Source organism: Hyaena hyaena, unplaced genomic scaffold (genome assembly GCF_003009895.1).
Source record: "Hyaena hyaena isolate Hyena2069 unplaced genomic scaffold, ASM300989v1 scaffold_47, whole genome shotgun sequence".
Classification (NCBI taxonomy): Eukaryota; Metazoa; Chordata; class Mammalia; order Carnivora; family Hyaenidae; genus Hyaena; species Hyaena hyaena.
In genome coordinates, this window is record NW_024080679.1 from 4,916,340 (window position 1) to 4,930,198 (window position 13,859).

The 13,859-nt window shown below is 35.3% G+C and overlaps 1 protein-coding gene across 1 annotated transcript in view; it reads left to right on the forward strand.

The window, feature by feature from the left end:
* TXNL1 (thioredoxin like 1) overlaps positions 1-13,540 on the forward strand; it is a 34,686-nt gene extending 21,146 nt beyond the window's left edge. Inside the window, exons 5-8 of the mRNA XM_039230514.1 lie at positions 848-917; positions 2,770-2,942; positions 5,942-6,046; positions 12,247-13,540. Of these exons, the coding sequence (XP_039086445.1) occupies positions 848-917; positions 2,770-2,942; positions 5,942-6,046; positions 12,247-12,276 (378 nt within the window). The 3' untranslated portion in view covers positions 12,277-13,540. The remainder of the gene's footprint in view (positions 1-847; positions 918-2,769; positions 2,943-5,941; positions 6,047-12,246) is intronic.
* The last annotated feature ends 319 nt before the right edge of the window (positions 13,541-13,859 follow it).

A 13,859-nucleotide genomic window follows, 5' to 3' on the forward strand; every position in this document is an offset into this window, starting at 1 on the left:
AACTGACCACAGCTTCCATGAAACCTTACTGCCAGGGAAATCTTCCTCCTAGGGTAGAAGCAGAGATACATACATCATTTTAACTGGGAAGAAGATTGAGCAGATGACGCTTGGTTTCTTAGAGATCGGCATCCTGACAGTGTTTCCTATCCTGGTTTCCTTATGTGGCCTTCTAAATTCAGTAGATTAAATTTAGGATGGAGGTTTGGAGGTTACCATAGAGCTATTAAAATTCTTTTTCTTCTGAGTTGCGGATCATATGCAGTGCATTTGAGGACTAGTTTCTTCACATAATCTGCATTGTCTCCAAATTGTCAGACGATATGGGTACGTGCTTGACAAACCATCCTACAAAATGTTCAGCTTATATTCTAAACTATATAGTGGAATTTTATTTTAATTTGGGGATTTTATTTAATTTTTAGGAAGGCAGAATGCCAGTTTACAGGTCACAAGACAAGACCTTAGGATCTTAGGCATTACCTACACTCCCCGTTTTTTATAGGTTTTACACCCAACATGGGGCTCAGACAACCCTAAATCAAGAATCACATGCCCTACTAACTGAGACAGCAAGAATCTTCCTGTATGCATATTTTTAATTTAATTTATTCCTTTAAGTTTTGTCATTATTCCCTTATGTGAATAATTGATGATTGTATTTCTCAAATGTCAGTCTAATTAAGTTACTTTCGACTTACTGATTTTTTTTATATTACATTGGTTTTGTGAAATGAGTTAAATATTTTCTGCTTTTGAATTAATCGTATTAATTCTGCTTAGCTGTTGTGTATATTCAAAGTGTTCAAGAGCCCTTTTAAAATAAAACTTGTTATTTTCTTCACAGCTACTTATTACTGTGGCATTTAATCAACCTGTTAAGCTTTATTCAATGAAATTTCAAGGGCCAGATAATGGTGAGTAGTGGACAGCTCTTTAACTTTCTGTTCTAGGGGCGCCTGGGTGGCTTAGTCGGTTAAGCGTCCGACTTTCGCTTAGGTCATGATCTCGCGGTTCGTGGGTTCGAGCCCCGCATCGGGCTCTGTGCTGACAGCCAGCTCAGAGCCTGGAGCCTGTTTCAGTCTGTGACTCCCTCTCTCTCTGACCCTCCCCTGCTCGCACTGTCTCTCTCTCTCTCCTAGAAATAAATAAAAATATTAAAAAAAAAAAAACAAAAACAAAACTTTCTGTTCTGTGGATCTGTTAGTGCATATTTAAAAGTAATTAAATAATAGAGGTAGATATTCCTTGTTTTGGGAGAGAGTGAAATTGTTTCTGGAACAAAGCAAGGAGATAAATGAATGTGCAAATAAGGTAAGATTATTAGGAACTGACAAAAGGACAATTTTAACTTCTTTTTTTTTTTTTAAATTTTTTTTTAATGTTTTATTTATTTCTAGGAGAGAGAGAGAGACAGCGTGAACAGGGGAGGGTCAGAGAGAGAGGGAGTCATAGACTGAAACAGGCTCCAGGCTCTGAGCTGGCAGTTAGCACAGAGCCCGACGCGGGGCTCAAACCCACGAACCGCGAGATCATGACCTAAGCGAAATCGGACGCTTAACCGACTGAGCCACCCAGGCGCCCCAATTTTACCTTATTTCTAAAATTTTTTATTGTAGAATTTAAGTTCCCCTCTTAATCTGAAAACAAAGGAACTCTTCCAGTTATTATTCTGAAACTTCAGGTTTGAGGTAGCCATTTTTTAGGATCACAACTGGGAGAAATTTATTTCACATTCTTCCTATTATAGATGATAAAACTGAGGGTCTAGATCTTCCTACTTGTAACCTATTAGTTTCATCTTTATATATTATGCTGTAAACATGATTGTACAGACTTGGCATTTCTATTTATTAAATAAAGAATTTTCCTTATTTATACTCCCTTTTTTTCCTGTTCTTGATTTTGGGGGGAGGGGATTAGTGGGAACTAGGACTTTTTTTTTGTTTTCTTTATAATTGGGAGAAACAGCAGGCACCCTATTTATCAGATAGCATTCCTTTCTCATTTATTATTTTAAATGTTTATGTATTAGTATTTTTCATTAATAAAATTATATCCTGAAAATACAAAGTGTTTGTGAAAGCAGTTGCTATAGAGATGAGTAAGCAATATGAAGATGTTAAGATTCCTTAACTGGCCACAAAATAATGGGTTTTGGATTATACCCTGAAGTTAAAGGGACCAAGACATCCTATAAATGTGATCTAACCACTTAGCACATCTTAATCCCTAAGATGAAACTTGGCAGTTTGTATACTTAATTTCCCTTTAGCTAAATGTTGTCACTGGTAATGCTTTTTTTCTAAATAACAGAATCGCCAGTTGTTGGCGACTACAAGACCCAGCTCAAATGTTAAGTTCCCTTATGAAACTTGTTGTTAACCTGCGTATAGCGTTAGACTCTTGTCACCTTCCCTGCATCTCCTCACTAGTAGTTGTGCATTCCTCACAGCATGTCTTTTATAGTTGAGGGCAAGAAGTCTGTGTATGTGTATGTGTACGCATAGGTACATATGTGTTTTAATCTAGTATTCTCAGTTCTTAGTAAAAGGCTAGCAGGCCAAGGATACACTAGTACGTGTCTATTAAAAGAAAAAAGAATGGCTATGAAAATAACTCAGAATTTCTTAAAATTCCTAAAGACGCATGGAGGTATGTGCACATATTTGAATGTGTATCTGGTTGTATAGTGTGAATGTAATGGTGAAATGAAGAAAGTATTGCGGATTTGGTTTTAGCCTTTAATTTTATTCTACCATTTTATAGGTCAGGGTCCTAAATATGTAAAAATTTTTATCAATCTACCCCGATCTATGGATTTTGAAGAAGCAGAAAGAAGTGAACCAACTCAGGCTCTGGAACTCACAGAGGACGACATTAAAGAAGATGGTATTGTCCCACTTCGTTACGTTAAGTTTCAGAATGTTAACAGTGTAACTGTAAGTAGTATTTCAACTATATTTAATGGGTTTGTGGGTGACAGTCCGTGCTACCTTCAGTGTCCCAGGTGATTCTAAATGATCCTTGAAAGTAGGTTTTTGTTCTCTTGATTTGAAATGATTGAAAAAAGTATAATTGAGCTAATTAAATTTTCTTTTAGTTTATCTGTGTGCTCTAAAGAGGAAGAACAGGTTGATTTTTTTAATTTGTGAATTTGTCAGTTACTTTATATGTATTTGGCAGCTCTTGTTAGAGGTTTACTATAGACCCTTTACATTTAAACTGAAGATATTTGTACATTATCTTTCATACCTGGTAATGAGTGATGATAACTTGTATAATCCAGTTTACTTTTCTAGGACACACAAGTTTTAATAGTGTAGTGGTCATGATCTCCATACAAATGACTTTTTAAAAACATAATTTTACGTTATCTTAATTTACATTAAGAAGTTAGCCGCTTCTTTGCAGTTATTGATTGCTTTTGTGAAGTATTGTAAAGAAACCCAGGATTTGTTCTCCCAGCCACCTCCTTCTCCTTCCTGCCCTCCCAGCCCAGTCCTTCAGAGGAGGGAGGAGGAGGGTTTAAGGAGAATAGTGGAATGAATACCTAGAAAACCAGTGGGAACCAGCACAGAGTCACTGAGAACAAGTTGGGGCAAATTAGTGTAATTTCCTTGGTTGAATGAAATGATTCTGGTTTTTGTAAGTTAGAAGAATGGTATAGTGTTCATTTTAGGAGGTTTTTCACTAGAGTCTCACAGAATGTTCTTAGTAGTAGGCTGAAGGATTGTGATTGAGATTTCGGTATTTGGAATATTCTGTCCAAATGAAATCAAATAAAATGATTATATTAAACTAGTATATTGGTTATCACATATCTTCCTGACCTACATTTGTACCATATCCTCAATTAATACCTGTTGCTTTATTTTAATTAGTGATAGAAGGAAGATATTTGTTTATTGGAAAAGCCCTTTCAACCCAAACATCCTGTTGTAATCTTCTCTGCCATTGAGAATCACTGTACATAGTTATCTTGTGATAGGCTCAAGTCTTTATGTACTGTGTCCTATCTCAATCAGACATTTAGTCAGTAACTTAAATCAAGACACGAAAGCATGCTTATCAGTTTTTTGGTGATAAAATTGAAATCAAAATGACAGTTTTGATTGGAAAATCTAATCAAAGTAAGATGAATTTTAAAAGCAGTGAATATAAACTGTTGTGCTTTGTAAGATCCAAAGAGCATTACAAGTAAATGGAGAGCTGGTTTAATAGTCTACCTATTATAGTCTTGGAATTTTTAATTTATAAGCTCAGTTTGAGATGAATCTGTGTTTGCCTATAAACACCAAAAACTGATTAATGCCATCAGAGAATGAAAGAAATATGTTGTCTAAATCAAGAGAGGCAAAAAAATTTTTTTGACGTTATATTTATTTATTTTAGAGAGAGAACCCCCACCTGTGCAGGGGAAGGGCAGAGAGAGGAGGGGGGCGGAGAGAGAATTCCAAGCAGGCTCTGTGTTGTCAGCGCAGAGCCCAGCACAGGTCTCCATCTCCTGACCCATGAGGTCATGACCAGAGCCGAAATCAAGAGTCGGACACTTAAACAACCAACTGAGCCACCTAGGCGCCCCTAGAGAGGTGATATTCTTAAGTAGACAGCATGTAATGTGTTTTGTTTTTTTTAAATACTTCTTGGAAATGAGAGAGAATGAAATCTTCCATTTACAACAACATGGATGGAACTGAAGGGTATTATGCTAAGTGAAATAAGTCAGTTAGAGAAAGATATCATGTTTTCACTCATATGTGGAATTTGAGAAACTTGACAGAAGACCATGGGGGAAGGGAAGGGGAGAAAATAGTTTAAAACAGAGAGGGAGGCAAACCATAAGAGACTGTGAAGTACAGAGAACAAACAGGATAAATGGGAGTGAGGGGAAAGCGAAAATGGGTGATGGGCATTGAGGGCACTTGTTGGGATGAGCACTGGGTGTTGTATGTAAGCAATGAATCATGGAAATCTCCTGAAACCAAGAGCACACTGTATATACTGTATGTTAGATAACTTGACAATAAATTATATTTTTAAAAAGTAAGACAAAATAAACTCCCAACTTAGCCATTCAAAAAAAACAAACAAACAAAAACCACACATATAGAGAGAAGCCAATATATTGAAAAAGGACCTGTGAGTAAAGCTGCTGTCTACTATCATGCTGAGGGGAGTTTTTAAATAGAAAGTATAAGGAGTCGGGGCGCCTGGTGGCTCAGTTGGTTACAACAGCCAACTCTTGATTTTGGCTCACGTCATGATCTCACGGTTCGTGAGTTCGGGCCCTGCGTTGGCCTTTGTGCTGACAGCATGGAGTCTCCTTGAGATTCTTCCTCTGTCTGGATCCTGTTTGGGATTTCCCTCTCTCTTTGCCCCTCCCTTGCACGCTCGCTCTCAAAATAAATAAATTTAAAAAATATACAGTCAAGGTTAATAAAATATGCAGGCTATATAGTATAGTGTAATTTTAGAAGCAGATTTCCAATACTGTTTTTTTTCTTTTAATATTTTTAGGAAATAGAATGAATGGATGAGTATCATAGAGAAAATAGCTGCAGAGATTTTCCCCAGTCAGAAACTAATTTTCATAAAATTTCAACAGCAGTCTGTCTGCTGTACTGAATTTCATACTCTTTCAACATTCTCTGTAAAGAATTTAAGTGTGACTCCTCCACACCGGCACACTAACTTATCAGAAACTTGTGTATGTGGGCGTCTTGCCATGACGCCCTGGAGAAGGTGAGGCTGGCAGGGCGAACAGCCGAGGTCGTAATCCTGCACGAGCGCTAGTCCAAGTGTAGTTTGGATTGGTCCTTGCAAAGAGTAGGAGGTATGTTTATTAATAATCTAACAAAATCAGTTAAGTTGTAAAGCATGTATATGTGAAAAGGATTATCATTAATATAAAAATTCTTTTTTTTCTCGTTGGGGGTAGATATTTGTTCAGTCCAATCAAGGTGAAGAGGAAACAACAAGAATTTCATATTTTACTTTTATTGGTACACCAGTCCAGGCAACAAATATGAATGACTTCAAACGAGTAAGTTTACTTAATTGGTATTTAGGGGAAATAAAAATATAATTTTAAAGAAATAATACAGAGATCAAAATCATACCATGTCGTGATATTTGGGGTTAGACTAGAACAGTAGGTTCCCTTAATCACATTTTTGATATCTAACTAAAAGATATTTCTAATAAAAATAAGTCCTACTGATAAGCATCTATTAGTAAATGGTATCCAAATACGAGGGTGAAAATATTTGCTGAGCATAGTGTAATGTAGAACTGTTGAACCTAATATAACATTGTATGTCAGCCATACTTCAAATTAAAATCCCCAACTGTAATGAAGTAAAAGATAAATAAAAGGAAATTAAACCAACTAAATAAATGTTTGTTGGTAGAAAGTAGTTAGGAATAATGTCAAAATAGGAGTAAGTTAAAATCATTGTTATAAGTGAATTTTTTTTAAGAATTTTGCTGATATTAAGATTTTGATTATTTCTCTCGAAAACTTTTTAAATCACTGAATAATTTTAATCAAAAAGAATGGCCTTAGTTCTACTACACGGAGATGCTTTTAAAGCGTGTCTGTGTGCTGAAAGACCTCGTTGCATAGGCAAATAAGTATCAGCAGGCAGATTACATACATATGTGTGTATATTTTTGTTTTATTTTGTGGACACAGTCCTAAGCTTTGCAAAGAATTTGTAAGCTATGTAGGACTCTTAGGGATGAGAGCATCTTGTGCATTCATGGAACTACTGCTGCTTGGTTTCTTCGGGTGACTCTTAAAGTATTACAGCCACAGACCACGGAAGTGCCACTGAGAACTTTATCAGAACAGGATCCAGTGGCTGTACACAGATTAAATGTGCAGTAGCGCAGGCGGTGGGGGTGTCACCGTGTTTCTGATGGCTCCTGGGCAGCCACGTAGGACGGGAAGTCATTGTCAGGAGGTCATTATATGACGGGAGTTTCCCCAGGGCTGCCAGTGCCTGGAGGAAGAAGCGCTCTGCTGAACAGCTTAGACCCCCATTTGGGGAATTGAAGCCACGGAGTACCTCGAAAACTCTTACTCTCTTTGATGGTATCTACAGATCTAAGTTTAATTCAGTCACAGACAAAGTCATAAAACTGTGCGATTGTGGATAAGCTTATAAAATTGTATGCTGTTTTTACAAAAGTCATAACCTTGACCATAGGTATTTTAACCAGTCACTTTTCAACTACTATATCTTCCTGTCTCATAACATAATTAACTTTTGGGAGCTGTAGGACAATTATGTACTTAGACCAGTCATGTCAAATGTTTGACGTATGTATAATGACAGGTCAGAAGAAGCAGAGATTAAACATCTCCGTTTTTGTGATGTGAGATATGCTGTACTGGGAAAATGTGTGAGCACCAAAGACATTGGCTGCCTGCTTTATTACTCTGCCTATGTGGATTGGGTGCCATTGGATTTGGCTTTAACTGCCTTGCATAGTTTGTTTTTAGCCTAATTCCTTCATGAGATTGACTCTAAGCCATTACTATTTCCTCATACCATTAATCCAGCTCACGTTCCCTGCTTTTCACCTCAGCTCATGCTGTTTGATTTCCATTTTTCTCTGTAAGTAACCACTGCTCCATCTTGACCCTCTTCCAACCAGCCTGCCATTCGGTCAGTTTTTCTAATGTGTGTTATAGTTGTCCGTCTCAGACTCGTCTCCACTTCGGTTTTAACATCCTCCCTCTCCTGTGTCTTCTAGTCTGGTTCCTCTCGCTCTCTCGCTCTCGTTCTCTCACTCTCTCACTCTCTCACTCTCTCTCACTCTCGACTTACCAGACTACCCATTTGGGACTGTCCTTAGGATATAGCAAAGGCGCTAGATTTTTCTTGCTTGAGAGTATTTGTGTTTGTTGTATAATTTCGCTATGTCGTCATTCAACTAAATACTTTATCACTTTATTTAACATTACTGTAGAGCAATAGTTATCAAACTGTTGGCCTCAGGACCGTTTAACACTATAGAATATTATTAAGCAGCAGAAAGAGCTTTTGTTAACGTAGGCTATATCTAGCTAATATTTACCCTTTAAGAAACTGAAATGGAGAAATTTAAAAATTATTTATTTATAAATAATAAACTCATTGTTAACACATATAATATTTTTAAGTTACATGCTTTCCAAAATCCAATTTAGCAAGAAGAGCATTGTTTTATGCTTTGCAAATTTTTTTATCATCTGGCTTAATAGACCCCTCTCTCATTCTCTGTCTCTTTGTCCATGTAGTCAGATTTGCCATTATAGGTCATGTATCCTCTAGAAAACCTCCGTACTTGTAATACAATGAGAGTTAAAAAGGCAAATGATAATTTAGCATTATTTTGAAAATAGTTTTGACTTTACTCCCTGAAAGGGTCTCAGGGACCATCAGCCTAGATTGCACTGAGAACTGCTTCAAAAATAATTTAATATTGCTGTGGACTCCTTTCTTGAGGTTAGTCCCTTGCTTTTAATGTTTGATAAATTTTAATTGGTTGAATGGTTTTCTTATGTATGTTAATATTACATTACATTTCCTTTTAATAGTTTCTGAAGGAGACTTGTGTCATTCATTGAATTGTTTCTCAAAAGTAAGCTAGTATTTCAGCGCTTTTTGCATTACGCTAGGACAACAACATCAGTGTAGGAAAATTGCAATACTATTTGGCCATTTTAGATTTTGTCTAGATGAGTTGCTTATTAAAAATGATAAGTGAGTTTCATTTCTAGAAAAGGAAATGATAGATACATGGTATAGTACTTGCTGTCCCTTTAATACTGTGCTAGGTGTAATCATAGTCACCTTCTATAGCAAGTATATTCTTAAACGATAATGCACAAACATTTGGAAAGTTAATCAGAATTAATCAAAGCTTAGGTCAAGTCTTTTCCTCTACAGAATATTCTCATACTTTCCTAGCCCAGTGATACTTCCTCCTTTCCAAGAATATCTACCAGAGGAATGAGAATGTTTTATGGAGGAAGAGGGTCTTGAACTAAACTGTGGGAGTAGAAATGGATACAGGAAAAGATAGCAGTGGGCTCTCCAGGTAGATTAGAAAATTAGGAACTTGGGCATGAACATGGGAAGGTGCAGGACTTTGTTTAGTTAGTCTGAATTTCAAAGGGATTACATATAGTAATTAGAATTCAAAATTTCAAAATAGATTTGGCACGCATTTTTATCAGCACAGAGAAGAACATTTTGATACTTTGTGTAGTAAAAAGAGCTATATAAAATGGCTTAAAGAATGATAAAATAGAATTGTTTTGCATTTTCAGCTTACATTTTTATATTGTGTGAGTTGTTTCTAGATAATTTTAGTTTTCAGTGTCATTGGTCTTCTCCTTATATCCCTAAGATGACAGAAGCTCAGGTAATGCTGATGGATCTTGGATGTTGGGTGGAAATCTTAAACCACCTTGCATGTTACCTCAACTTTAAAGGTTGTATACTTGCAGGATTTGGTAGACTAGAACACACCTCCTATTTGTATGTTTTTGGCTATTATAGGCATTGTACACACATTATAATATACACTTGGGCTGTTTGTTGTTGTAAATGGATTTTTTGTGTGCAGCATGAAAAGCTTGCCATCTTAATTGGAAGGATTTTCCTTGCTAAAATATGCACTATATGTGGATTGCTTTATTTTAGTACCAAAGTAATAACATATAAGTGTACAAAAACGAGCAAAACTAAAGGGGCTTCTGCTTCTTACGGAATGAGGTGCATGTGAAAAGCAGAGCAGATTTTCTATCACTGTAATACAAATAGATTTTTCTAAACTGGCCATTTACCGTATCAGCTATTTTTGTAACATTTCTGTCTGTTTATTTTTCAGCTTTTTTAATGCAACTCAAATGAACTAAAAACAGAAGATTTTTAAAACTGAAGTAATATAAAGATTGACCTTATCTCACCCTCCTCCCTCCTTGCTTCTCTGCTCATCTGTAGCACCTGTCTGCTCTCACCCTTCCCATGTTCTCGCCATTGTTGGTGCAAGATTTCTACAGCTTCTATCATCTGGATCAGCCTTCTTGTTACCTAGATTTCCTCAGCCATCTCTTTCTTCACGTCTTACCCTAGCCATGCTCTGTTGGCCTTTTGTTTTGGTTTTTATTGTGGGCTTGCAACTAGGTGCTTTAATTTCATTATCATACCATGTTGCCCCCCTGACTTTTATTTATTTTTTTTTTTACTTTCTCCTGTCTCATATTTCATTTTTGTACTACATTTTGAGAAGTAATATTGCAATAAAGTGTTATAAATGCTTTCAGACTTTACTAGTCGTTGGATGCTTTAATCCAATTTGAAGTTTAAATTTTATTTTTTGAGAATATAGAATCATTTTGGAAATCAAATAAGAATAGTTTCATATGCTTCTTTTATACTAGTACTAGCATAATATATTGCTTATTATAATATATTGCTTTTCTTTACCCAATGGAACTGTGGCCCCAAAGGCTTTTTGCTGATTAATTATGGGCATGTCCTCTGCTTTTCCTACACAAGTGAGCTCAAGGTGTTGAAAGACGGACTGAATGTTAGGCTGGGTTAAACTATTCACATAGAAGATCAATGGACTCTTTACTTGAATAAATACTTTTGACATCTAATTTTGATGTACCTAGACTATTGTTTGAGGTGTAATATAAACACTTAAAAATGAATAAAAGAGCTTCTTTATGTTTGGGGTGAGAAAATCCATATTGGAATGCTGAATTTCTTCTTTTTTACAGAGAATACACATTGGCAAGTTGAGAGTTATCAACCTGTGAAACAGTATGCAGATTTGTGTCTTCTACTGTATCACATCTGCTAAAATTTTAATTTTTAATATTAGTTGTTTTCTTTGCTTAATCTAATAGCTGTGTTTTGCGTGTTCCCCAGTGATAATGATGATCAATAATGCTTTCAGTGTTTATCTGCTTAAATTCATTTGTGATACAGATAGTGCCACCTCCCCTTCTTTCTTAAGAAGGCTCCCCTTGGCTCTTAAATCCTGAATTTTTTTTTTACTCGTATCCACATACTTTTACGAGACTCTCTAGCATTTTTCTGGCTTTTTGGGCTTTCTAACACGTGGTTTTCGTAGATCAGAGAGGAGATCTTTTAAAGTAATGAAAGTGGTTTTCCTCAAGGTCAGAAAAACTGCATGTTTAACATCATATGATTGAGAATGAAGTGGGTTTTTATAATCTTCTCTCATGAATGACATTGACCCAGCCACATTGTTTTAGACCAGGCATGTACAGAAGACCTTTATGAGTTTTGTTTGATTCAAACTACCGTTTGGAACAGAACCAATTTAAAATAGGAAAATGACACTTATAAATGTACATAGAAATCTTATATACAAATATATATTCAGTAGCTTGCAATTAGATTTCTTTAGAGGTGTTTCTGCTATGAGAATACATTATCTAATGATAAATTTCAGGTTTTAACTATTTCAGGTTTTAAGTAAATTATTTGCTTAGAACTTAGTTGTAGAACTTTCCCACAGAGGATTTGTTTGCTGGCACTGGTGGTAGACACCTAGTTCATTCCTGCATTTTCATGCTTCCGCATTTGTGGCAAATAGGACATTTTTAAAGCCCTCCAATAGAAAAATTTTTCTGATCATTGACAAAAACAAGATTTATTCTTTACATTTTTTATAGTACATTTGTAGCAACCAGAGTTTTTTTAAAAATAGAAACTAGGCAAAACTAGTCATTTTTAATGTGTTTTTATTGCATATCTACATATTGAGAGAAAGTCTAGAAACCTGTCATCTTGGGCATTTAGGCATAAGTTTAGTATACTCTTTAATTCTAGAGTATTTTGTGATCGACATTTGATTTCTAATTGCCTAAAAATAGTTTGCCAAATATATTTCACTCATAAAGCATCATCCTTTTATTAACTTCTCTAAACTGTCAACCTTGTTTTGAAAAATTGCATTACTTTTCCTTTAAACAGTGTGGGAAACCAAAAATAGTCTGCATGTGTTTTATTTTTAATTCCTTGAGGCTGGGAGGAAAGGGAAGGTCACAGTGTGCTTCAACAATGAAAATACACTGCATGCCAATGTAAAATGCAGGGACAAAAATTCACACCAGGTTTTAAAGATGATTACCTGTTAGGAATATTTTGAAAATAACACATATTCCTAAATCAATAAGATGTACATGTAAAGTTATTTTTGTTTTTCTAGGTAGTTGGCAAAAAAGGAGAAAGCCACTAAGGTACAAAAGACACTGGAAGACCATATTGCAATCAGATCTACAGCTCCTGGATAATTGCTTGATTCTCATCAGAGACTGTCAATATTCCATTCATTGCCATTACCAATAAATCATTGCTTTTGTTTGGATGGTATCACTAGTGTTTTTATTGTAATCTTGATACATGCAATTGTAAATAAAAGTCACTACTTTTGCCAAGCTTAATTTTTGTCATTTTAAAGAAGTATTTTCTCTCTTCATTTGTTTGAAAATTGTCACACTTCTTATTTTAGAAGGGACTTACGTGTCTGCTAGTGTATTGATTGAAAACCAGTTTCTTTCTGTAGGGGAGCAAGAGTGCTTTAGGGAATTGGGGAGTGCGTGTGCACTCACGTATACACACACAGCAAGCGATTTTGATAAATGAACTTGGAACAGCTAAGTATGTTAGAATGAGTACTAGCTCCTATGTTTATTAAACATTGGGTATCTGAGCTATAGAAATTGCTCAAGTTATAACCTACTAGAAACAAATTTAACGAGATTTAACAGTTCTCACTTTAAACTGTTAATGGGACCAAATCTTAATCCCTTCTGGGTGACCTTTAAAAATTTGGGTCCGCCATTTTCTTTACTAGAAGAGGTATGTTGAAATCTGACCATGGGGAAAAATACAGTACTGTGAGTTCATGCAGCAACAGGAATTAATACTTTTAAATCAAGTATTTATTATCTTAACTATGAAAAGGTACAGTGTTCATATACAGAGAGCGTGATTTAAGGTTGTAAATGAATTGGCCAAATAATGTGTTTGAAAGGTGCTTCTCAAAAGACTAACAAAACATCTGTTACTTATTACTGTTTTTAATCTTAAAGCTAATCTAGAAAGTATTGGTAAATTTAATATTTTAATTTCTCTGTTTTTAAAATTAAATTTTAATTTTAACTTCTGAATATTAAAAATTCAGTGTTTGAAAAGTACACAGACGATTAATTTTGATTCAGTTAATACCTTTGAGGGCATTTTTGTCTAGAAGATTGGTAGTGAATAGCATTTTGCCTTTGGGAGATCAATGTATACATGTTTATGAAAAAATTATGCAGAAGTTTTTGTTAAAACAGTCACTTTCTAAAACCCCCAGTGTCGTTGGATCATGTTTTAGTTCCTTTGTATGTAAGCACATTAACTGGTCTGTGGTAATGTCTGTGTATCTTATGTATTCATACTTAACGTTGCCTTGGGCTGAGTAGGGAAAGTGCAAGAAATAAAAATTTATAACATTCCTTAATATAGAGCATCTCAGATCAATCACGTCTGAAATTAGGGATATGATTAAGAACAAGTTTTGTTTGACACTTTTGTATACTTTTTTTGGGTAATTGTTAAAGTGCCTCATCTTAAGTATTGCTGACCTCATCCTGTTTCTACTTAACACTTTGAAAACCCAGTGAAAGTAACTTCATACTTGTAAAGGTTTAGGATCAGATGTACTTTGTGTGAGTTTTCTATACCAACTGGTTGCACTATACAAACATTCCATGATTATTCAAATTGTAAATAGTGAAAGATGAATGTTTATAGGTAACTATAACGTTTCATTAT